The sequence below is a fragment of the Camellia sinensis genome, unplaced genomic scaffold (genome assembly GCF_055761805.1).
Source record: "Camellia sinensis isolate YWXY unplaced genomic scaffold, ASM5576180v1 Unanchor2, whole genome shotgun sequence".
In the NCBI taxonomy this organism is placed as follows: domain Eukaryota; kingdom Viridiplantae; phylum Streptophyta; class Magnoliopsida; order Ericales; family Theaceae; genus Camellia; species Camellia sinensis.
Genome location: NW_028129079.1, coordinates 22,740,470 through 22,764,887, shown reverse-complemented (window position 1 = coordinate 22,764,887; position 24,418 = coordinate 22,740,470). Strand labels below are relative to the sequence as shown.

At 36.1% G+C, this 24,418-nt stretch overlaps 1 protein-coding gene across 2 annotated transcripts; it reads left to right on the top strand.

The window, feature by feature from the left end:
* Positions 1-743: 743 nt before the first annotated feature.
* LOC114297653 (transportin-1) lies at positions 744-24,086 on the top strand. 2 transcript variants are annotated; one of them, XM_082912188.1, is made up of 29 exons: positions 744-1,137; positions 3,818-4,105; positions 8,138-8,227; positions 8,341-8,418; positions 8,558-8,638; positions 9,328-9,378; positions 9,588-9,673; positions 9,829-9,895; positions 9,997-10,053; positions 10,145-10,174; positions 10,284-10,343; positions 10,499-10,612; positions 12,739-12,852; positions 14,030-14,128; positions 15,203-15,328; positions 15,404-15,478; positions 15,673-15,744; positions 16,012-16,122; positions 17,124-17,207; positions 19,520-19,627; positions 20,040-20,141; positions 20,418-20,480; positions 20,565-20,639; positions 21,958-22,029; positions 22,146-22,270; positions 22,593-22,644; positions 22,724-22,792; positions 22,899-22,958; positions 23,206-24,086. In XM_082912188.1, exons 1-29 carry the CDS (start codon positions 961-963, stop codon positions 23,287-23,289), a joined length of 2,670 nt encoding a protein of 889 aa, XP_082768314.1. In that variant the 5' UTR covers positions 744-960; the 3' UTR covers positions 23,290-24,086. The 2 variants fall into 2 exon arrangements, with proteins under 2 accessions (XP_082768314.1, XP_082768315.1); XM_082912189.1 differs by lacking the exon at positions 744-1,137 and adding an exon at positions 4,628-4,718 and having other exon boundaries at positions 3,989-4,105.
* The last annotated feature ends 332 nt before the right edge of the window (positions 24,087-24,418 follow it).

Sequence of the window (24,418 nt, the reverse complement as noted above, 5' to 3'; positions counted from 1 at the left end):
TTGGTATGTGATGAGCAAGATTAAAAACTATGGTAACGATATTAATATTTACGTATATATATGAACTACCACAAAAATTTATAAAAAAATAAAAAATAACAATAAAACATATATAAATAAGTTTATTTTTTTTATTCAAGTTGAGTTATAAAGAGTAGAAAATAGTAAAATAATCTATCTCCTAAAAAATAAAAAGTGAGGCACATATTAGTTAGGACCATCTTATGTGTTATTAAAAGTATTATGATAAAATTAGAAATTCTAAACAATAGCTTTATTAATAAATATGATTAAATAACTTGTTGAATCCTCCTCCACCATCATCTTTTTTTCATAAGCTAATACTTATAGTTGACATTAGGTATGAGAAATTAATTTATTTTATTATTTTTATTCAAAATTATAAATTTATAAGCTAATACTTTGACGTCTATGGTTTATAGATACATGGATTAGTCTGCATAATTCAGAGATAGTTATTAATTAATATTTAATACTACCACGGTAAATAAGTTATTTGAAATCGTAAGGGACGATCGCTCCCTCTTGCTGTGCAGTTGAGGGGAAAGTGTTATTGTATTTTAAATTTTAATACTATGTGATTTATATAAATATAAAAAATTGAGACGTGTTATTGAAATTTACCTAAAAAATTGAGCCGCCCACATATCGCGGCGACCAATAACAATACACGGTCCTTGATTGGGTCTACAGTCATTATACGGTAGACCCGTGTCTACTTCATCCAATCCCACCAAGAAAAAAAAAAAAAAATTCTCTCTCTCTCTCTCTCGCACATTTTGAACAGTCATTGAAACACAGCTTTCTTCCCTAAAACTTGTCTGTACTGTGTCCGAATTCTCAACCCTAGCCAAACCCTCGATCACTCTTCTCTTTCTCTCTCTCTCTCTCTCTCTCTATACTCACTCTCCAAAAGTAGCACTGAATCCACCGGAAAACATGGCGGCGACGGCGTCGTGGCAGCCCCAGGAGGAAGGGTTTAGAGAGATCTGTGGGTTACTCGAACAACAGATATCTCCGACTTCTGATAAGTCTCAGATTTGGCAACAACTCCAGCACTACTCTCAGTATCCCGATTTCAATAACTACCTCGTTTTTATCCTCGCCCGTGCCGAGGTACGCTACCCCCCACTCTTGATTCTTCTTCGTTTTCTTGAGAAAATATCTGATTGGATTGATTTCTTGATTGGCTGTCAATTGTGTCTGAACCCTACAAGTGTTGGTTTTTTCTTGTTAGATTCGCTTAGGTTAGTGTTTATTGGATGATGGGGTTTCTGGTTATTAGAGTGTTTCTTATTGATTGAGTAATGATGTTACTGGATTGGGTTTCTTCAATTGGCAATGCTTTCTTCCAGTTTTCTTCATGTTCACTTCAGGCCTAAGAAAACTCTATACCTATATCTATCTCTCTCTCTATATATAGATAATAGTGATATTTTTACTCCACTTTTAACCTTTTCCATTGTTGTGAGAGTCTAAATGACAAAATGACAATGTGAGTGTTTGTTGGATATCGGCATTTGGAGTGTTCATGTTTCTGGTGGATATTTAATATTTGGAATATTGAATGCATCAAGCCTCTTGGAATCAGTTTTTATGTCGTTTATTTATTCTTAGCGTTCGCATTGCTTCTATAAAAGGAATCTCTTTGCATCGTTGCCTCATGCTTAGGTCTCAGGAGGCCTTGTCACCTCAGATCACTTTTCGTTTCGCCTAAAAATATTACATGGAACATAATGGTATATCTATCTATTTATCTATCTATACTTATACTATGACAAAGTGAAGGCTTCCCGATGGTGTTGAAACAATGTGACATTTTCATTTCCGAAAATGCCCTTCTAGCCTATTAAAAATACAAATTTTTTAAAGAGGAGGTGGGTACTCGAACCCAAGACCTTTGGTCTAGAAAATAACATGTTTACCAATTGAGCAACACACAACATATATACTTTTAAATAAAAATCAAATTTATATTTTACAGATTTATAGGTTAACCTTTGATGTCTTTTCCTTCAAGCTCACAAACTTAAACTCTACTTACAAGTGGCTCTGACCTAGTTAGACTATTTGGATCCAATAGCTCCCCATGAAGCTCCTTGCTCCGATCTCTATACCACTGGTTCCGTTACTAACGACCAAAGATTGATATGAAAAAGTAATGTGAGTGAGGTTTTTTGCGCACAAAATGCAATCTTTGTCATATCGCTGGATCTGGCCGCTTGAGTGCTCTGTCAAAGCACATAGCAAGTGTGTTTAAAAAACTTTGATATATATTTTGATTGTAAAAAGAAAAAAACTCTGATTTTTAATGTCATTTTATTTTATCGTTGAAAAACATTCAAAGTAAAAGGAATACAAGTAAAATCTGTCTCCTAAAGATAATGCATATGCTAATGCAAGGTTATACATTTTATTTGTAACGGACTGATTACTTTGCGTCAACCACTAACATGTCTTGAACTTGAATGGTTCTGCACCAACAAGCTGAACTCAACAACCTTTAAAATGTAATCCAAATCCGATAAATAGACTCAATATGTTTTGTGTTATGAAAATTGGCAACCTAAACTATACTCTAATATTTTCAACTATGAACATATATGCTCCTTTCTTTCTTCATCTTCAACTGCTATTGAAAAAGTCTTCTTTTTTGTTTTGTTTTTTTAAATTTTCTTTTTGGCGTAGTACCATATTCGATAGCTTGTGAACATTGCTATGCTGTTAATTGACTACATGAATGTATACTATGTATATGCGTTTTTGCTGTTCTTCATAGTTTCGAAGAAAATTGGTACAAGAATGTTCTCACCAAGTAGAAGTTTATAGGAAACTGCGTCGTTTTATATTAATTTTAGCTGTTGCCATATCCCTACATTTTCAGTTTGAAGCATGAGGTGTCATCAGCGTACCTAACGTAATATCTCCGCACTAGGTTTTGTCACATGCCTATAAAACTGTTTTGGCAGATTGATTGGCTTTTAATTTTCTATTGTCTTCTGTTTGTACTGGTCCCTTTAGTAGAAATTCAGTGTCATCCGGAATTTGCTTCATTTGGAAGTAGTTACATTGTTTTTCTTTCTTTTTGCGATGAGCCAAAAGAAAAGAACAAAGGGTAATCTACTTGTTTGCATGCCTTTTCTGTTTTTTTTTGGGGGGGTCCTATTTTTGAAGCAAAAGTGATAATGTGTTTGGTAAATTTTTTTGATAGAAAATGGAAACAGTATTTGCTGAAAACTAAAAAGAGTTGTATTCTTGCAATATTGCATTGTCATTGAGAGTGGATTTGTGGTCGAAATAATGTTCATGATGTGGATATTGTGATGCCGCTGATTTAGGAAGAAACATAGAGTTATGCTCCAAAAAGAAGTAGCATTTTCCATTGATTGAAAGTATTTTGCTCAGGAAGTGGAGGTCCCCAGATGCCAATGGGTGCTCTTTTCCAGATCTCTTGTTAGCAAAAAAGGAAAAAAAATAGAACGTAATTTTTTGTTTTGTTTTCTTAAAAACACTCCTTTGTTATCCTCATGGAATATATTTCTTAATCTTCTTCGGCTTTTCCTACTCATTTGGTTGCCCATTTTACTTCCAAAGCAAAATGACAGTTTACAATGCTAATTAGATAGCCTCTTTATTGTCAGTTACAAGAGCGTATAGGTACACTGGAAAAGTTTTTATATTTCTTCTTGTGTATGTACTAGGAATGAGTTTTTCACACTGATGATTCCTCGAATTTTGGTCTTGATTTGTTTTATTTCATTCTTGTTGTAATGAAAACTCTTGAACTTTTAAACAGGGTAAACCAGTGGAGGTTCGCCAGGCTGCTGGACTGCTACTAAAGAATAACCTTAGATCTGCCTTTAAGTCAATGTCTCCTCCATATCAGCAGTATATAAAATTGGAATTGTTGCCTTGTTTGGGAGCATCAGATAGGCAAATAAGGTCTACAGCTGGGACCATTATAAGTGTACTTATTCAGATAGGGGGAGTTTTTGGATGGCCTGAGCTGCTTCATACCCTTGTTAAGTGCTTAGATAGTAATGAATTAAATCACATGGAAGGTGCTATGGATGCTTTGTCCAAGGTATGTCCTGCTTCTGAATAATTGTTTACATGGTCCTCACGATTTTTTTTTACCTTACTTTGTTTTTATAATGGTCAATTAGAGCGAGCAATTATTATTGCTATGGAGTTCTTGTGTAGCAAAGCGTAGAATCTCACAATGGGTTAAGAGACGGGATGTATTGGAACTCCATTACTGTGGAACATGAAGATTTTGAAAAAAATAAAAGAAAACTTTTTTTATCTTCCCTTAAACTAATATGCTAGAGTTGCTTTTTTTTTTTTTTCTTTCTTTTCCTCTTTCCCTAAAGAATTCAATCTCTCTCATTCTAAATTATCCCCTGTTAAATGGGTGTGGGGAAATTTCCAAATGATACTATATTGTTTTCAGTTGCCTTGGGTTGTATGTCCTCATATGACATTTGCTATTGAAAACTGACAATCAAACCATTCTAAAGTGATCAAGGCCTAGATTGTAAATTTTGTCAACATCATTAAAAACATGAATATCTAATTTTTAACCTCTTTTTGTTTGCATATATAGGTATGAGCCTCTGTTCAATTGATTACGTCTTCATACACTATTTTGTTGTGATCTTATGCTTACTTTGAACGTTGAGGGGTTGATTGCACAGGTTCTCTTTATTCATTTGATTGTAATTTGCAATGCCATTTGTTACTAGAATTTGTTGTTTCTTTTTGTTCTAATTCGAAAACATCATTTATTGATTTTGGTTGTTATTAAGTGCCAATATGACTCTTCTACTAAGAAGCACATACACTTCTAAAAAGGTGGCATACCCGTGTTGTGTCCGTTTCGGACACTGACACTCATCAGACACGTCCTCTCGACACGTGTCCGACACTCATCCAAATGTGTCCTAGTTTTTTAAAAAGAATTTAGACTCGGACAGTTTTTAGACACTCTTTGGACACTTAGAGGACATGCGTGTCCGTTGCTCAACCACACGTGTCCATTGACTAGACACACACAACTAATTATAAGTTTGAATAAAATAACTTAGAATAAGATGGTAAAAGAAAAATAATGACAATTTATAAAAGTTAACCAAAGTGTCACAACAACATCCAAAGGTTGCCTTTGTCAACGCTACTAAGGACCGGGGTGAGCGGAATTTAGTAGAGGCTCGAAGAGGGGCTTACTAAGCGAAGGACCAAAGGCGGCTTTGCTATCCATCCTACTATACCATTGAAGGGCGGCAAGCAAAGCTGCAAGGAGATAGTGCGGCTTTCTCTGTTCTCATGGCAGAGTGAGGGGCGCTATCCATTTGCCAATAGAGCCGGCTTTTAGTGAAGATCCACTCATATGCTGCATGAGGGGCAGCAAAAGACGGCTTTGCGAGTTAGCGGTCAAGCGGAAAAGGTCTTTCATAGCTTGATGTGGCAACAAGACTTTTGTGCCTATCCATTAGTAAGCGGGTTCCCTCGAAGCTCGGTAACTCAGCCATTTATAGTTAGCCCGGTCGGTAAGCCCGACAGCTTCCTTTCCAACTCAATGATCTGCTCCTGCAAAGATGAGTGGGCGGTCTTCAGATCCTTGCGTACAGCGTGGCATGCATTAGGCAAGTTACTCTTTTCCTCCAAGGTCTTCTAAAGTTCTTTAGCTTGAGCTACTACCTCTGCCACGATGACGTTCTTCTTCTCCAAGATCACATCCGGATCGAACTTCTTCCATTTGTCTCAAACTCAACACTTGCAATGAACAAAGGAACGACTCTACTTAGAGAATGGCGATGGATCGAAAAAGGTGGCGTATTCGTGTTGTGTCCGTATCGGACACTGCCACTCATTAGACACTCTCCCGACACATGTCCGACACTTATCCAAATGTGTCTTAGTTTTTTAAAAAAAATTTAGAGTCGGACACTTTTTAGACACTCTTTGGACACTTGGGGAACATGCATGTCTATTGCTCAAACACACGTGTCTATTGACTAGACACACGAAACTAATTATAAGTTTGAATAAAATAACTTAGAATAAGATGATAAAAGAAAAATAATGGCAATTTATAAAGTTAGTGTTTTATTGTATTCATTTATTGTCTTAAAATGATATATTCATATATATGATTTATAATAAACATATAAAATTATATATTATGTGCGTGTCCCCAACGTGTCTGTGTGTCCGTGTCGTGCCACGTGTCTGTGTCCGTGCTTCTTAGCTCTTCTACAAGCTGTGAGGCTAACTTTGATGTATAGCTGTGGAAAAGTATGGCTTTGAGGCTGCTTTTAATTGGGTTTTATGGCTAAATGGGTAGTAAATACATAGTGCTTAAGGGTTTGTATGGGATAACAAAAGGCTTTGAGAATGAGAGAACAAGGTTTAGGGCATGTTTTGAGGCTGTTCCCATGATAGCGAACAATGTTTTTGTAGCTTTGGGTTGTTTTACTTGCACCAGGCTGAGAGAATTAGGAAGGGAAGCGTCATGTTATGATCCCACATCTGTTAACAATAGACTTGACCGTGTGAATATAAGCCTTTTGGCACCCTTCCCTTGCAAGCCGATTTTCAAGGGTGAGTTCTATGCAATAGGATTGTGTCATTTGGTATCAAAGCCAACCACAACATCGAGTATGGGATTATACGTAACCTATACGAGTATGGGATCGGATGGGATAACTTTGTGGTTTGAGCCTATGTTACCAGAAAACGCTAATATCCTAGCAAATTATGTATTGGTACGCATGTTCCGAAACATGGTACACTTTCATTCCAAAATAGTAAATTTAGTGATTCAAAGCGATCCCAAAAGTTTTTTTTCTTTCAATATATATCCTTAAATGTTATCTTAGGAGGAAAAAATTCAAATATAATGAACTAAAATTTAAGGTGGGTTAAGATTTGACAAGACAAAAAATCAAGAAATGGATCATAATGCTCATAGAAAATATTACATTTTATTGCATATCTAATAGTTAAAAAAAATTACTCGAATTACTTAAATTCTTAAGTATAATATATACAAGTCTACCCCAATCATACCACATTTTAGAGCATGTGGCGTACCGCGTTCCCGTTTTTGTTTCACGTACCGGAACGATCCACATTCCAGGTAACATAGGTTTGAGCAGCAGTGGGGGCAGCCTATAGGTTTGATTAACATACTTTAGTATTGTGTATGGGCATAGTACTATTGTGTTGAATACTAATAGGTGAGTGAAGCTGCCAAAAGGGTAAGGGCTATCATTGAGTCAGTGTCAACAGATTGGACCGTCGCGGATGTGGGTTGTGGACTATGGTGCTGGTATGTTATGATCCCACATTGGTTAACAATAAGTTTGGCCATGTGAATATAACTTGTTTGGGCATCCTCCCCTTGTAAGTCAGTTTTCTAGGATGAGTTCTACTCAAAGCGATTGTATCCATTTGTGAAAAAAAAAAAAAAAAAAAAAATGAAAGAAAGGGAAGAAAAGAACCGCTTCTCTGGCCAATGGAGACGACGGTCTCCATTGTTGTCTCCAACTATGTTTTCGACAAGCTCTGATGGGAGAGAAGGATCCAGTGAGTGACAATAACACTGTATGTTTGATAAATGTTTGCTCTATTACCAAAATTGGTGTAGAAGACAATAGGGGAAAGAGAGAGAAGACCACAGAAACAGGCTGCTGCCTAAAACTCTCACAATATTATTAAACCAAATCTGAATTATATAAAGCAAAGCCTAATATTTAATCGCTAACAATCCTAGGAAACTAAACCTAATATTATTTGGAAATATAATCAAAATATCCTACTAATGTTTATTCATTTATATCTATCTAAAATACTAATATTAATAATCTACCAATTACATTAATTGGACAAAAGTATTCGGTCCTCACAACGGACCGTTGGGCTTCACCCTAGGCTGCCAAAGCTTATAATCGGCCTCTAGTCTAGTCAGTCAAGAGCTGCACTTTCTTGAACAGAATCCACTTTCTTAAATAGTGCTCTTCAACAGAATCCACTTTCTTGTACTGGTTATAGTATTTTCTTCTTTTTCATAAATGTTTTGTCTTTAACACATGGATGATGTGGTGTAATGCAGATTTGTGAGGATATCCCTCAAGTGCTTGATTCAGATATGCCTGGATTAACTGAGCGGCCCATCAATGTTTTCCTTCCTAGATTACTGCAGGTGACAGAAATATTTCCTTTGTCAGAGTCGCATGTTATAACTTCAAAGTTTGCTATAAGACTTGACCTTCTTATTTCTTTTTTGTATTTTGACATGGTTTTTTTTTCAAGCAGTTTTTTCAGTCACCACATGCCTCGTTAAGAAAGCTTTCCTTGGGTTCTGTCAATCAATACATTATGTTGATGCCCGACGTGAGTGCATCTTTTTGTTTATTTATTTATGTACTTGCTTCAATTTATTTTTTAATAAAGAAAATCTCTGTTCACATGGGACCTAATTCAACTATTACCAGAGGGATTGATACTTATTATGAAGTTTTATTTCTTCTAGGTCTTATACATGTCCATGGATAAATATTTGCAAGGTTTGTTCATTCTTTCTAACGACCCTACTGCGGAGGTGCGGAAATTGGTAAGTTTATGCAATTGGTATCAACTATAATTGTTGTTGTTGTTACTACAATTTTTATTGTTAAAATTCTTCCTCGTGGGTTACACTGCAAGCCACTTGACAGGCATACCTTGCTTTCTTGTTTAACAATGCATTTGTATCCATTTGTCCAGGCAGGTGTGCTGATCACTTATTGCTCACTTGTTTACTTAAATGATGCTTTCCAGCAATAAAGTTAGTTGAGAATGACATGTATGATGGTTTATGAGCATTTACACTGTTTAATTTTAGAAATGAATAGAAGCGTTAGTGTATAGTATTTGTTCCTTGGGGTTGTGTTGGTGTAATGTGATTCTATCATTATTGGAGTCATTGGACACTGTTGAAATTTTATCCACTTTCATTTTTCCCCGGGGAGGGCTGGGGGTGGGAGGTGGTTGCAATTGGGGCTAGGCATTGGTTTTTGGTATTGAACTACTATGATATCTGGATTCTTGGGTTGTTTTTCATCTTTTCTACTAAAGAAACTGAATGGGTTTTTGTTCTGTAGTGGTCAACAATTGCAACCTAAGAAGCACGAACACTTCTTAGATTGCACCTTTTGCTTCTTAGTGATTCTGCAAATTGGAATGGTTATTGAAATCTGTTTTGTTTTATGCAAGGCTTTGTCGGGATTTCATCTATTTGTTGCTTTCCTGTTTGTTAAATAGGTCTGTGCGGCATTTGTTCAGTTAATTGAAGTTCGTCCATCCTTCATGGAGGTTTGCATTTCCTGTTGTATGGCAGTCTGAATAATGTTTCTTGCTTTGTTATAGCGTTTCTTGTACTGCTTCTTCTGGGTGTCAATAAAAAATATTGAATTAATACAATTCACTTCTTTTACATCTTACCTTCTACATTATACTATGTACTCTCGCCTCTTCCTTGTTTCTTTGTTTGTTGCTCCTGATGTGATATTTATATTATGCAGCCACATCTGAGGAATGTAATTGAATATATGTTGCAAGTCAACAAGGACCATGATGAGGAGGTTGCCCTTGAAGCCTGTGAATTTTGGTAATCCTCTTCTTTGTGAGCTCTATTTCTAAATGATTTGGGAAATGGGTAGCTGTCATTATTATTACGTGCATGACTGGTAGTTTGCTTAAGTCAACTTTTGTATTTAGAGTTGTTTCCAAAGCTGTTTTTCTAATATTGATTATGGTTCACAGGTCTGCATATTGTGAAACTCAATTACCACCTGAGAACCTAAGAGAATTCTTGCCACGTCTAATTCCAGTATAGCTCAAGCTGTCATTCTTATTTTTTTTCTGTTGCTAATCATGTTTTAACTGAGAACAATATTCAATGTTGGTGACATGTCTGCCACAATTTTCTAGGTTTTGTTGTCAAACATGGTTTATGCTGATGATGATGAGTCCCTTGTGGACGCGGAGGTTTGGTTTTCTGGGTCATCCTGTGTTTTCAAATTTTTTCTCAGTTGGCACGTGAATTCATTCTTGACCTGATATCAATATATAATTGCAGGACGATGGATCTCTACCAGATCGAGATCAGGTATAGCTTTCATTGTTGATTTTGTGGTTATTCTCCTTTAATCATCTCAAAACAGCCGTTTAGTTTATTGTATTTAAACAAATATTCTCATTGAAACCCTTCCATACAGGATCTGAAGCCTCGCTTTCATTCATCACGTTTTCATGGATCTGAGAATGCAGAAGATGATGTACGCTTTCAAGCACATTTTGTTTTCTCAGCATTTGAATGAACTATTTGAATCAATGGATGCAATTCTAATTGTTTTTTTAGAACAATGTTAGGTAATCAAGGTCATGAAATAGTATTTCTTTTACTAAATTGTTTGAGATTTTGTAATTACAGGATGATGACATAGTGAATATTTGGAATCTACGGAAATGCAGTGCAGCTGGTCTAGATGTCCTCTCAAATGTGTTCGGAGATGAGATTTTACCAACATTGATGCCTGTAGTTCAGGTAATTATCAATTTGTAATTAAACTTAAAGTTCAATTTGCTAGGTTCCCCCAGGTAATAATTATCAGTTATGGTATTGATTTCTAGCACCATCATCTCCCAGTTGTGTTTTCTTGTTCTCATCCCTATTGGCTGATGTGAAAACTACATGGTTTCATAATCTGAAAACTGCAAGTTTGGATTTACAGCCCGTAAGAGGGGTTAACTTAAGCCCATTAAATTGATTAGGTCCAATTGGAGCCCAATTAGAAAGTCCAAAATTAAAGGATCCAGACAAATTGTAGCAAAATGGGCCCAAATGAATTCTATTGAATGGACCCGCGAGAAAGGCAACCAGCTGGGCCGGAGAGGCCCGACAAGATTATATTTTTGAGAAAAGTCCAACAGGCCCATCTGAGGAGGCCCAGATCATACGGGCATCCGAGAAGGTTGATCATTGCTCTCAAAAGAGATGAAATCCTCAGAGGAGATCTATTCTCCGAGGTATTTGCTTAATCTCGAAAGGGCTCGGAACCACGAACCTAGAGACCTATTTGAGTTCGAACTCGAAAGGATTCGGATTCACGAACCTAGAGATCCGAAGCGTTTGGCTTCGAACGGATTCGAACGCAATCTAAAAGTCGCTCCGTTAATGAGTCTCAGAACACTTGTGGGCTTGGATCTTTCCGGGATTCACGCACCAGAACTATGGGCGTGACGGAGTTGGAACAAAGGACCCGATCCCGAGGACGGTGAGTGGAGATGAATTCACTCTTCGGTTAAACTAGCCTATACCCAGTCGAGGTGACACGATATAAGGGATCCCTGAGACTCAACAATATTTGCGGTAGGGTGTTCTCTTGAACTACCCCTAACCTTTCTGCGGTAGGGCATCTTCTGGGACTACCCTCGACTCTTTGGGATGATTGTGGATTATTGGTTAGGCGTGGCTAAGAAGAAGGGTTCGGCAAGAGATTGATCTTCTCTTCAGGATTTTTCTCATCCTCGGAGAGGTCACATTTTCGGACAAAGTGGTTCGAGAGAATATTCCCCGTGTGCCTTGCACATGGGCTCTATCTTATATCATGAGGTGCCTATAAATAGCACCTATCCATAGTTTTATAAGGGATGGATTTTGGAGAAACAATTTTTGAAAGAGAACTAATTTCCCTTCTCCATTATCTACCTTGAGACTGAAAGTGGAAGATTTATGGGAAAGCCTTACCATTATTCTCTCTCTAACTATTTTGCCCTCTTCTTCACCCAATTTCTTATCTTCATCATCTCTTTGCTATTGTGTTTCTAGTTGCACCATTGAAGCAGCTAAGCCTCTCATCATTTCTAGAAGATTCGAAATTTCCGATGACATTCGAATTTTCCGGTGGACGTTCAAAGATTCCGCCAACTTTTCCGGCGTTCTTTGAATTTTCCGGCGATCTTCCCGGACCCTCTCATATACAGCCAACATATTTACTACTCATAATGTCTGGCGCTCTTTCAAAATTTTAGTTTGCAAACCTGCTCCTACAGTCCAACTTAAAGTCAATGGGAGTGCTGGGTCTGGTTAGTATCAACTATCAAGATACAAGATATCATAAGAGGATTTTACATGTGTGATAGATGCAGATTATTCAGATTAATTAGTTGGAAAAAATTGAGAACGATATGGTGTTTTTGGGTTGATTTGAGTTGAAGGTGTTTGTAGTAAACAATCTTGAATTTAGTATGTAGATATGAATCCGAACAGTGAATTAATATATATCTGAATGATCCCAACAGTGTCAGTATCAACTGTAATTTGTTGTTCTAATACTCAAACGCTGGTTATTTGAAGGGATGTGAAGGGAAGCTAGCTTCCTATTTTACTATGGAATGGAACATATGGACAATTTTTTTGTTTTTCCCGGATCATCATCATTTTTTTTATTTATAGATTTGTTATAAGATCACATAAAAGTACAAATAAAAAGTAAGCACTGTTGCTCTTTTTCGTTGGATAGATGTGTACTGATCAGGAATTAAACAGATATTAATGTGATTCAGTTTTGTTGATTGCTATGCCAGCTGTGTACTTGTGGTTGAAATAGTTATTTCTTTATCTTGGATGATGGTTTTGAATATTTATTGTCATTTTTCGAGTCTCTGCAGGCTAAATTATCCACTAACGATGATGAAACCTGGAAAGAAAGGGAAGCTGCAGTTTTAGCTCTTGGTGCTATAGCAGAGGGTTGCATCAGTGGTCTTTATCCACATTTATCGGAGGTAATCTTGATCTTTTAGTTAGATGTTTATTCACTTACTTTTGGAGGTGGCAATCCATGTGTTACACAGTTGGGTGCAAACACAATGTGTCTTCTGGTTTCAGTCACATAGTGTCCTTTTCTTCTTTGAATATATAAAATGGGGTTTTCTAGGTGCTTATGGTCTTCAGAGAAGCCATAGTTATTCTGGAATTATTTCTGTATATCTTGGACTGAAATACAGGTACCCTGTTTACAGTCAAGTTAGGAAAGCAAAGTGGCACGATTTCCAAAACTGTCAGCCCACTTGAGCGGCCTTTTAGTGCTTTTTGAGCACAGCCCTCTGGACAACTTGGGAGCCAAATTGTTACCACCCGCACTAAGGCACTTCGATTGGGAGCCGTAGGACTTGGGAGTTTTTCTTTTGTAACCCTCGTGGTCCGCTGAGCAGGTCTCAAATGCACTTCAAGCAGGGCCCTTGATTTTGACCAATCAATTCTGTTTTCAACAATTTAAAGATACTGACTCTACAGGACTAAGTATAGGTCATCCTAGGTCAATATTATGACATTGAAACATGTTTCCTAGGCTAATGCAGTATGCTTAGGCAGTTATACTTGAGATTATCAGAGCATGCTCTGTGTTGTCTTTGAAGATCTTTAATCTTCATTACTTGGACACTTTAACCTATACATCTAACCTAGACACCTAGCACATGTTTTGTCTTCCTAAATTCTCCATCAACTAAATCCAATAACACAGTTTATGGGCTTTGTATCCTCCTATTTGCAGTTAATCTTATTTATGTATGCATTTGTGAATATTTACTTGTTTGGTGCTTCTTAGTTTATTGATGTTATTGTAACTGAAATATCAGTTGTTCCTGTTGCTTAAGAATCTAGCCTTTTTTTGGTTGCAATTGATGTGTATTGTGGTGCTTAATGTATTGCATTTGTCCTGTTGTGTACTCTAATATATTCTATTACTGGCAACAATAATACTACGGTGACCAAATTTAGTTACCATATCATGTTTCACCAGTGCATCTGTTTAATGAGTCCTACTTTGCATGTCTTACACTGACGTATTGGTGACACATTTGATGGGATCCAAAATTCGGTACTCAAACTTGGTCACCATAGCACTATTGTATTATCTTTCATTTAAGATTCTAATTAACATTTAAAAATCACACGCAGATTGTTGCATTTCTTATTCCACTTTTGGATGATAAGTTTCCTTTGATACGAAGTATCTCATGTTGGACAGTTTCTCGATTCAGCAAGTTCATTGTTCAGGTATGAGTACATTGTATCTCCAAGCACATTTTCATTCTTTCTGATTCATTCCAAGTGTTTATGATTGATGCATTTCAGTTAAAAGACCTGAAGTAGTATTTCTTTATGTAAAAATAGCACTTTGTCATGGTTGTTGCACTTAAAAATGATTTATAATTTGTTTTTGAAATATGTTACAGTATGAATAATTGAGAAACTCCTTGAAAGGAAGATTAATGATTCACACACAGATTAATTAATGGGGAATGCCCTGAATAAGGCCAACAAGTGACTAATAATCCTGCTATACAGAAAGAAGTTGCTATCATGCATCAGTTTTAACGAGCCTTCTTCCACTTCCAAATCAACATCATTGCTAACATCCTACCATAAAACTCCATGGCTTCCTTGACCACAAAATCCTGGAAATCCCATGCTATTAATAGCCACCCCCTGCATCAAACTTGGGCACACTATCACTGCTGGGCTGCCTCACCTAGAAAATTCCACTTCCAGAAACCTTCCTCTCTTATTAGTTTGGCTTCCATCGACCCCTTCGGATTTGCCTTCATCCCACTTTGATGATGCTTCCATGAGCCAATTACTGACCCAACGAACCTCCTTCTTTGTCAACATTAAAAATCATTTGATTTCATTGCTCCTTTCAATAAGAGAGAAATTTAGCCTTAGATTTGTTTCCTCAGCACACAAACCGAAAGATTTCCAGCCTAGTTGTACAAAATTGTACATCATCACCTTGAGACTGAAGCCATGCAAGCCTGGAAGCATCGCCTGTGATCTTGATTCAAACCTATTTGTTTTCCTTGAGTTTGTCTCCTGGTACTTAATAACTAAAGTGAGGAGGGTGCAGTTATCTACATTTTTTTACATTACTTGTAGCCAGCAGGCCCAACACTATTAGCTGCAAGTAACACAATTTGAAGTGCATATTTTGTAGTCTGGTTCCTATGTGGGTCTAACTCTAAAGTTTCTTCCTATTGTCTATGGTCTATACACTTTCAAGTATCCTTGAGTTGGATTGAATGTGTCAGAATTATTTCTGAAGTCAGTTTTTTGTTTGGGCATCTTTTCCAGGGTATTGGTCATCAAGAACGCCGTGAGCAATTTGATAAGGTTTTGATGGGGCTTCTAAGAAGAATATTGGATAATAACAAGCGTGTGCAAGAGGCTGCTTGTTCAGCTTTTGCAACTCTTGAAGAGGTTCTTACTGAAAATGGAGCTTAGAGATTGGATTTCTGCATTTTAAATTCTAATAGTGGTTTATTTTATTTGCAGGAAGCTGCTGAAGAGTTGGCGCCACGCTTGGAAGTTATTCTACAGCACTTAATGTGTGCTTTTGGAAAATATCAGGTTGCTTGTGGTACTCCTTATGTTTACTGAACTCATCTTGATTCATCATTATGTAACAATTGTTTACATACTGATTAATCACATCCTTGTATTATTATTGGTGTTGTTTTTGTTTTTTCTTTGTACATATGATCTCTTCTTATTCTCTCCCCATCTTTCTCACTAGCCTACTTTTTATACGTGATTATATCTAGAGGCGGAACCTCAGAATTGTATATGATGCTATTGGAACTCTAGCTGATGCTGTTGGAGGGGAACTAAATCAGGTACGGTCTATTATGCTTAGTACTTCTTGTATGCATGTCACATGGAGTCAATTGTGTGCTTCATTTTACCATAACCCTGCCTATCAATTTAATAGCTTCATGTGTGTGCATGTGTTTTATCCTATATCTTATATGGATGTTGCATACATGCATATGCTCTTCTTTCCAGACATGTCTATAAGTCTGGGGTTGCACAGAAACCTTATTCCATGCTGCATTTTTGTTAATAATGTAGTCTTGCTGATTCTTTGTCATGATGATTTGCAGCCGACGTATCTTGATATTATGATGCCGCCATTAATTGCGAAGTGGCAACAACTTCCAAATTCTGATAAAGACCTTTTTCCACTATTGGAGTGCTTTACATCAATTGCCCAGGTACGTGTATTGTTGTACTGAGTCTATGTTTTGGTTATTCAAGATATTTTGATATCTGGTTTAAATTAGTAGATATTTTCTCTCAGAATTAATCTGGTTGCTTTAGGAGAAATATACAGTTAAAGGTTTGGCAAGCTTTTAAATCAAGTATTAGCCAAGATATATCGATTTTGAACCTGTGCCTGAAGTGGTATCTTCATTGTACAAATCAATGAAGTGTAAAGCACTAAGTAGTTGGCAAACCAGTAGGTAATAAATGTCCTGTATATGAGATTTAATGATTTTGAGACACTGGGTTCATTGAGGGCCTGCAAGCAGCAAAATGATGAGAACAATTCTTCCATGTGGTGAGAAAGGACATGAACCTGGAAGTTTTTCTGTGTTCAATATAATAGAAATGCGTAGTTCTCCTTATTCCTTGATAGATCAATGAGCTTTGATTTGAGAATATTGTATAAAATATATATGAAAATTGGCATTTTTTTAGATGGATTATATATTGATATCATGGTTATCAAAATCATGATCTAGGTTGTACTAGATTGCCCAAATGATCCAAACCGGTATAAAATCAGTATCGTAACAGAAGTGCAAGTAGGATCCTATAGGATCACAAGTATTTATCCAAAAAAAAAATAATATATAGGATCACAAGTAGGATTGTTGGATTGGTGATTTTTCACCTTATTTTAATATTCATCATCATTATTGGTGACTTTTCAGTTTAGTTTGAGAAGCACAATTCTTCAATAGTTCCTTTGGATTCATATATTTTTAAGATGCAGTGAGTTGTTTTTTAAAGCTGTCTTAATATCTCTTAAGTATCTTGTGTTGTAGCTGCTCTAGTTATTTTTTACTGCACCATTACTTGTGCTTGTACTGTTCCTTATCTTTCAGGTCTGTGATCAGCAAAAAAAGCTTTATTTCATAGACACAATATCTAGGAATTATGCTAAAATAGTAATAAGTGGTAGAATAATGTGTTTTATACTTTCTTTCAGGCATTGGGTACCGGATTTTCGCAGTTTGCCCAGCCTGTATTCCAGAGGTGCATAAACATCATCCAGTCTCAACAATTGGCAAAGGTTTCAATAAATTTGATTGTTTTATGAATCAGTTTTAAAATTTTACATCATTGAATATTATCATAGTTGTTCTTTGTTTGAAGATTTGCTCTATTCAATGTTTTTGTCCGTGTGTAATGGCATTTGCAATTTCCGTCATTATTTTATGCTTAAATGTTCTTATGCCCTTGTGTTTTAGCCTTTTGGACAATGTTACTTGTAGAGTAAGGTGGACATGTTTCCTTGACGGGTTGTACATATTCTAGGCAGAAAGAAAACATTGTTATCTGGAATCTTGAAGGCATAGTGTCTTATCTATCAAATTATAAGTTTATGTGCATGGAACTTGCTTTCACTGTGTAGTAATGAATTATAAAGAGCTTTTTCCTTTACCATCCTTTTTTTTTTTTTTCCTGATAAGTAAAATTAAATATATTAAATGAGCTTTCTTTCTCTTCCTATCAATGGTGATGGGCTACAAAATGAGGGGTAGCACACTCCTTCCCCATGAAATCTTAACTTGGATGAAGGCAGGAATCAATCCCAGATCTCTGATACCAGGCCACCAGACTTTACCAACCAAGCTGGCTGGAAATTTACCATATTGGTGTCAAGTTAACCATCAAGCAAGCACGTTTGAGGTTTTGGAATCCCCCCCCTTCTCTCTCTCTCTCTCTCACAGCCCAACCCTTCCAAAATCCCTTAAATAGTAGTGTTGACTTCAAAGTGAGTATCTGTGACATTTTATATGAAAATGGAGAGAAAACAACAGACAGCATTGTCACTAATGATGAAACGTCTATGTTTGTGCAGTGCTCATGATATGTTATTTACTCAACATGTTGAATTGATAAATGTAGGCTATGTGCAAACATCAAGCTAAATTGTGGTAGATGCTTTATAATTTTGAATTTTTTGGATAATATGTACATGCTAGACATCCTTGCAAATATGTAAAATTTTGGCATAATCAGATGCTCCCTAAAAAAATTTAGGTCACATTCTTGGCATCAATCTTCAGTCATCTACTGTCCATATCAGATAGTGCTGAAAAGTAGGAAGTTTTGGGTTGGACAAGGCCTTATATATCTGCGATATAGAAGTATATCCTTAATTTGACAAAACAAACCTTACGTAGTACTATAGTAGAGATTACGATGGGGCCTGATTTGTTGTGTCATTCTCCTATCCAAGCAATAAAATTATAGTCTTGTGTGATGTTTAATTTTAATGTACTAGCAAACTCATCATATTAAGGTTTCTTGTTTGCTTTCGTGTTTAATGTGTCATGGTCAGTTAATCTAGGGATAGATAACAGAGAAGCTCTATTTTGACACTTTTTTTTCTTGTACTGGAATATTCAAGTCATCCTCCTGATGTTACAATATTTATATTTTAATGACAAACAGGAAAGAATATTTTGAAACTGTTATGTGGATGTTGCTGTTATCACTTATATTTTGCATTTCTCTAAATAGCATTATATCCATATTTGTTGTTGAGAGACTACTTTGCTTGAGCTAGGGCTCTGTATCACGTTTGTGTTTTTTTGTTTTGTTTTGTTTTGTTTTGAGTTGCGAGGGAAATTGATGAAAAATTTATGAATAATTTGCCACAAAAATGTAGCATAATCAATCAATTTCTAACAAAATCCTGTGTATATTGTGATGCATCCATTTGTTTTTCTGGCAATTATTATTCTCTTGCACGATAAAAATGTATCATAATGTTCATTTTTTGTATTGATAGTTTTCTACAAAAATGTTCCCATAATTTCAATCAGTATTGTTAAGTCACCAATTCTCCCAGAATCCTAAGCTGTTAGGAAATGGGCCCAACAATTTATATCAAGCTATCTAACAAGTATATCTATCAAAATTCTGTGTGTATATATATTGTGATACATCCATCTGCTCTTGGGACAATTATTATTCTCTTGCATATAAAATATGGGCTCCATTCTAAGTTATTTGAGTTAACTCTAAAACTAGGCATGAAAACCTCTATTATGATACCACGTGAACACCATTTTACCCTTTGAAATAAAACAAGTTTATTAAGATATATGAATATTATTTCGTGTCCCCGTGTCCTTGGACATGACATGAGAATTAGATGAATCAGGCATTTAGATGCACACACTAGATACCCATACCTGAGTTCATGGAACATAGGCTCCTTTAATCTTCATTCGTGGCATTGTTAATAAATTCTGCAGTTTGCTTTGCTGGTTGCATTCCTTATCTTGGTTCACGAACACATTTTTTCCCTCTGAAACTTGAATTCTTATACTGTGAGCATCATTTACGTGTTGATTGACACTGTGGCTGCAGGTCGATCCTGTTTCAGCTGGGGTTCAGTATGATAAAGAATTCATTGTGTGCTCTTTGGACTTGCTCTCTGGACTTGCTGAAGGTCTTGGTAGTGGGATAGAGAGTTTGGTATTCCCCCTTCTCTAATTCTCTCTCTCTCTCTCTCTCTCTCTCTCTTGCAATATGTTTTTAGTTTTTGCTAAATGATGCTCCATGAAAATGAAATGATGCAAATAAATTCTGGGCGATGGTCATTTATATATTGTTGCACTGTTGTTTATTTGTTTTTTACATTCTCATTTATTGTGTCGGGAAAAGACAAACCTATTGTCCCTAGATTATAGTAAATCTGTCCATGTGTTCATAATTTTATCTTCATAGACTGTCATTATGGAGGAGTCTGTTGCGTTGCATGTGCTGTAGATGTACCCTGTGCATTAAAATTTGTTGGCCAGACATAGCCTTGTTTCAACGGACTATCGACTATTATGTCTTTTATATTAATTATCCTGTCCGTGTTCTGTCGTGAATCATTCTACAGGTTTCACAAAGTAGTTTGAGGGATTTGCTTCTTCAATGTTGCATGGATGATGCTCCTGATGTCCGACAAAGTGCCTTTGCATTGCTTGGTGACCTTGCAAGAGTGAGTCAAAAGTGTTTATATACTATACTGTATGACTTTCTCTTGGTCTAAACAATAGGAAAGCATTCTTGCCTCTATCATTAGCTCATGTAGTCCCTGTTTTTGGGGGTTGCAATTTGAGACTTGTAGGCTACTAGATATGATTGGGCCGTAGGGCCAGTTGGTGCCTCTGGAAGCTCATGCTCAATTTTTTTTTTTTCTTTTCATGTTTATATACATATTTATGTTGCTTTTTATTGACAATGAATACTAATGGCCTTCGTTGTATTTCATTAGGTTTGTCCTATTCATTTGCACCCGCGTTTGTCCGAATTTCTTGATGTTGCCAGTAAGCAGCTGGTAAGTAGAATGGATTTCTGATTTCTGAGATCCGTTCTGATAGTCTTATTATTTCATAGATTTACTTATACAAGCTTTCTACAGAGCATCCCTAAGCTGAAGGAAACTATTTCTGTGGCAAACAACGCATGTTGGGCAATTGGAGAATTAGCGGTTAAGGTAGTTTCACCTCTCTATTTGCATCAGAATGAATCTAGATAATATTGCATTTTCATGCACCATTCTCTGTTCTTGAACTAGCAAATTCTGGCTTAAAACAATTGTGACTCACATTGAAGTGTGGGTTCTTTTTATGACTTCCAATTTTGCATGGTTCTCAATTTTTTGGCATAATTCTGATTTCTGATTTTATCTTTATGCTCCATATCATTTTGTGTATTGACTGGAAAAACATCATTAATGTTCATTCTGTTTTAAAATGAGGAAAATTATTAATCCATGACCCTAAAACAAGATGTCAAAGGTGTTTGTCTTCATAGTTTATGTGGGTATGTTGATCTTCTTGATTTTGCGCTTGAATATATAAAAAATATGTAACATGAAGAATGATCCTGTTGTTTAGCAGGTGCAACTTAATTGAAAAAAAGGCAAGGTCTAGTTGCTTTGTACATGCTACATGTCCTAAAACTGAGTGGGATGTAAATCCATGAGCCTGGACATGATCCTTTTCCACATGCCATACATCTGAAAGTTCTGCCAACTTTATAGTTCATTTTTAGAATGCCAATTAAATTTGCTTCAAGCAGCTTCTTGACATGGTGAAAGTTGTCTTATCCAGACAATAAAGCTACATATGCATTTCACTTCTGATACTCTTATTACAGTCTTTGATGCTTGGAAATGTTATGTGGTTCACTAATTGTTTGCAGGAATGACAGTATTCTTTGCCAAAAAATCTAGTGAATTGTACAAGTAAAATTTGATGATCAGAGAGCTTATTTATTTATGTGTGTATGTTTATTCTTTTTAAAATCTATCTGCTGTCTACTTACATTTGACACCCATTTTGATACCTCCCTTTTTTTTGAAAAAAAAATTATTTTTATTTTTTCCCCTTTTCCTATGTCCATATATCTTATGGAGTCAATTGTCTGGACAAATAAATTTCAAAATGTTAAATTATTCTATGTTTTGGCATTGCTGGCTAGCTTAACTGGTAAAGTCTCTTGGCAGTTGTACTAAAGACCTAGTTTGAATGATGCCTTCATCTGGGTTGGGGAGGTCTACCGAAAAAAGGAAAAAAATAGTGCAGTGACCATGTTCAATCTATGTATTTTACATGCTAACATGAGTTGTGTTGAGGTTTCATTTGATTGCTAATCATCTCATTTCTTTCATGTCTATGTTTATTGTTTGGGGCATGTGTTTCTTGTTGGTTTCCTTTTTGAATCAATAGTAAATGGGGTGCACAAATTTATCAACAATGCCCTTTCATAGACTAGAAGTATTTTGACATTTTGTAAACTAATAATTTCAGGTTCGTCAAGAAATTTCTCCAATAGTGATGACAGTCATTTCTTGCTTGATCCCGATTCTTCAACATGCTGAGGTGATTGTTTCTTTGCTGTTTTCCAGTCATGCATGTGTATGCATGCACACTTGTGGGCATGGGTGTATGTTTCGGACTGTTATCTCTAATTAATTACATTTCTTGATGCTGAGCAGGAGCTCAATAAGTCACTTATAGAAAATAGTGCTATAACGCTTGGTCGAGTTGCCTGGGTTTGTCCAGAGGTTGTATCACCACACATGGAGCATTTCATGCAATCATGGTGTATTGCTTTATCTATGTAAGCTCTTGTTTTCTTTTTCACCACTCCCCATTGAAAGACTTCTTGATTTACTATTTGCAAGTACCTGGAAAATGGTGGTATGGGCATGCTTTGTGTCATCTTAATATTACTAATTCTCATTTAGTGACAGAAGCCGGAGATAGGATTGATGTAATTAGTGTTGGGAGCATTTAGGTTTTCTATATTATATAGATTACTATTAAATCTGAATTCTCTTCTACATTAGTTATTTGTTGGTTTCAGACACTTGCCAAGTGTAAGCGTTTCTACATCACTATCAGTCTACTTGCAGCCTTATGTCATTTGCAAATTGTGGCAGGATACGTGATGATATTGAGAAGGAGGATGCCTTCCGAGGCCTATGTGCCATGGTATGCCTATACTTTCTTCATCTTCCAATTAAACTGAGATTAGAAATGTAATCCTAGTTTGGTGTGCAATTGTTTGCAGGTTAGAGCAAACCCATCAGGGGCTTTGAGTTCACTTGTTTTCATGTGCAAAGCTATTGCAAGTTGGCATGTAAGAATGGCATTCCTGAATTAATTTTTTTAAGTAGAAAATAAAAACAATGAGTTAACTTGTTTTCACTGTTTATGATTTTTTTATTTTCTTTATTTTAATACAGGAAATAAGGAGCGAAGAACTACACAATGAAGTTTGCCAGGTGTTGCATGGTTATAAACAGGTCAGTGGTGTTTTGGTTCCCTGTCATGCTACTTTGATTTCTATTTAAATATTTTTTTTGGAACTTTATGCCTAATTTTTTTTTCTTTCATGGGGGTTGTATAACTCTCAGAATAGAATCAGAAAACCAATGGTTGCATTGCATGGTGAATGATGTACTTGTTTTTATTTGCAGTTACAAAATTAGAAATTGGACATAGATAACAAATAACTGATGTAATAAATGTATAAAATAATTATCTTTACAGATGCTTAGGGATGGTGCGTGGGACCAGTGCATGTCTGCTTTGGAGACCCCGGTGAAAGACAAGTTGTCAAAGTATCAAGTATGAATATTTTCCTCATAAGAGAGTTGTCTTCCGTACTGGTGCCCTGTCTTCGCCATGCTGCCAGAGTTGTGTACCTGCTTGTGTTGTTGACACTTTGTGCGTTGTTTAATTTTGAGCGAGAAGACCAAACGGCTTGGTGATGTTTTTCCTAGCACAGGCCGAATTATTCCCTAGTTTTCATTGAAGCTTGAAGCTAATTTATTGTAATCTTCAAGGCTGCCCATGGATTGACTGTCACAACGACATTTGGTTTGGACTGAAGGTCGAAACTGATGATTGCAACTTAGATATTGTGTACAGGGGTGTGATTTTTCTAGCATTTTCCGTGAGTTTTTTTCCCTTATCCAGGTTTTGAATTTACAAAGAGTTTACTACATCTCATTCAAGATCTAGATTTATATTTTTCCCAGCTTGGTCAGAGTCTTGTATACACCTTATTGGCAAATAGATTCCAGTCTGTGATTTCCATAGATTTTGTTGAAGAGGTCAAAATGTTGATTATTATAATTTGTTTTTCTTCATATTTCACATTTGGGCATGGGGATCATTATTGCCATTTGGAGGTGGAGCGGAATTATTGTTGTTGCTGTAGGATTTGGTTGGTGGAACCTCAGGTTCCATGATTTTTTAGAAATTGTGGTCAGCTAAGGTCAATAGTCAGAACAAACTGCATTGTGTCCTTTTTGTTGTATTATTTTTCCATTTTAACTCTATTCCGAGTTTATTCTTTGTTTAGTACATCTCGTTTAGTTATGAAGGTACTTGTGATGAGGCAATGCTGAGTGGAATATTTTTTGGCAGCTTTCTGCGTGTGTATTATAAGACTTCATTTCATGCTGCCTGTTGGTTACTTGGTTGTGTATTTGGAACAAGTTTATTTCATAATGCTGGCTTTGGCTGTGGGTTTGGTTGTGTTGAGTGTAATGTGTTTTATGTTTTTATTTTCCAAAGAACACATCACTTATCGTGTTTGATGGTCCTCTGTGTTCGCATGAGAGGATACATAATCAAAATATGACACAAACTAAACAAAAGATACAGAGTTAATGACCCATTTGGCCCCTAAATAATACCCTTGTTTTAAAATGGGCCTTGAATTTAATTTTTTCTCAATTTAGTCTCAACTTTTTAA

Bases quoted from the DNA above. Each gene is read 5' to 3' on its own strand.
- LOC114297653 (XM_082912188.1), top strand. From the start codon at position 961: ATGGCGGCGACGGCGTCGTGGCAGCCCCAGGAGGAAGGGTTTAGAGAG. The intron at 15,479-15,672 runs GTTGCTTGTGGT...GATTATATCTAG, and splicing joins GTGCTTTTGGAAAATATCAG to AGGCGGAACCTCAGAATTGT. The intron at 20,481-20,564 runs GTAAGTAGAATG...AGCTTTCTACAG, and splicing joins ATGTTGCCAGTAAGCAGCTG to AGCATCCCTAAGCTGAAGGA.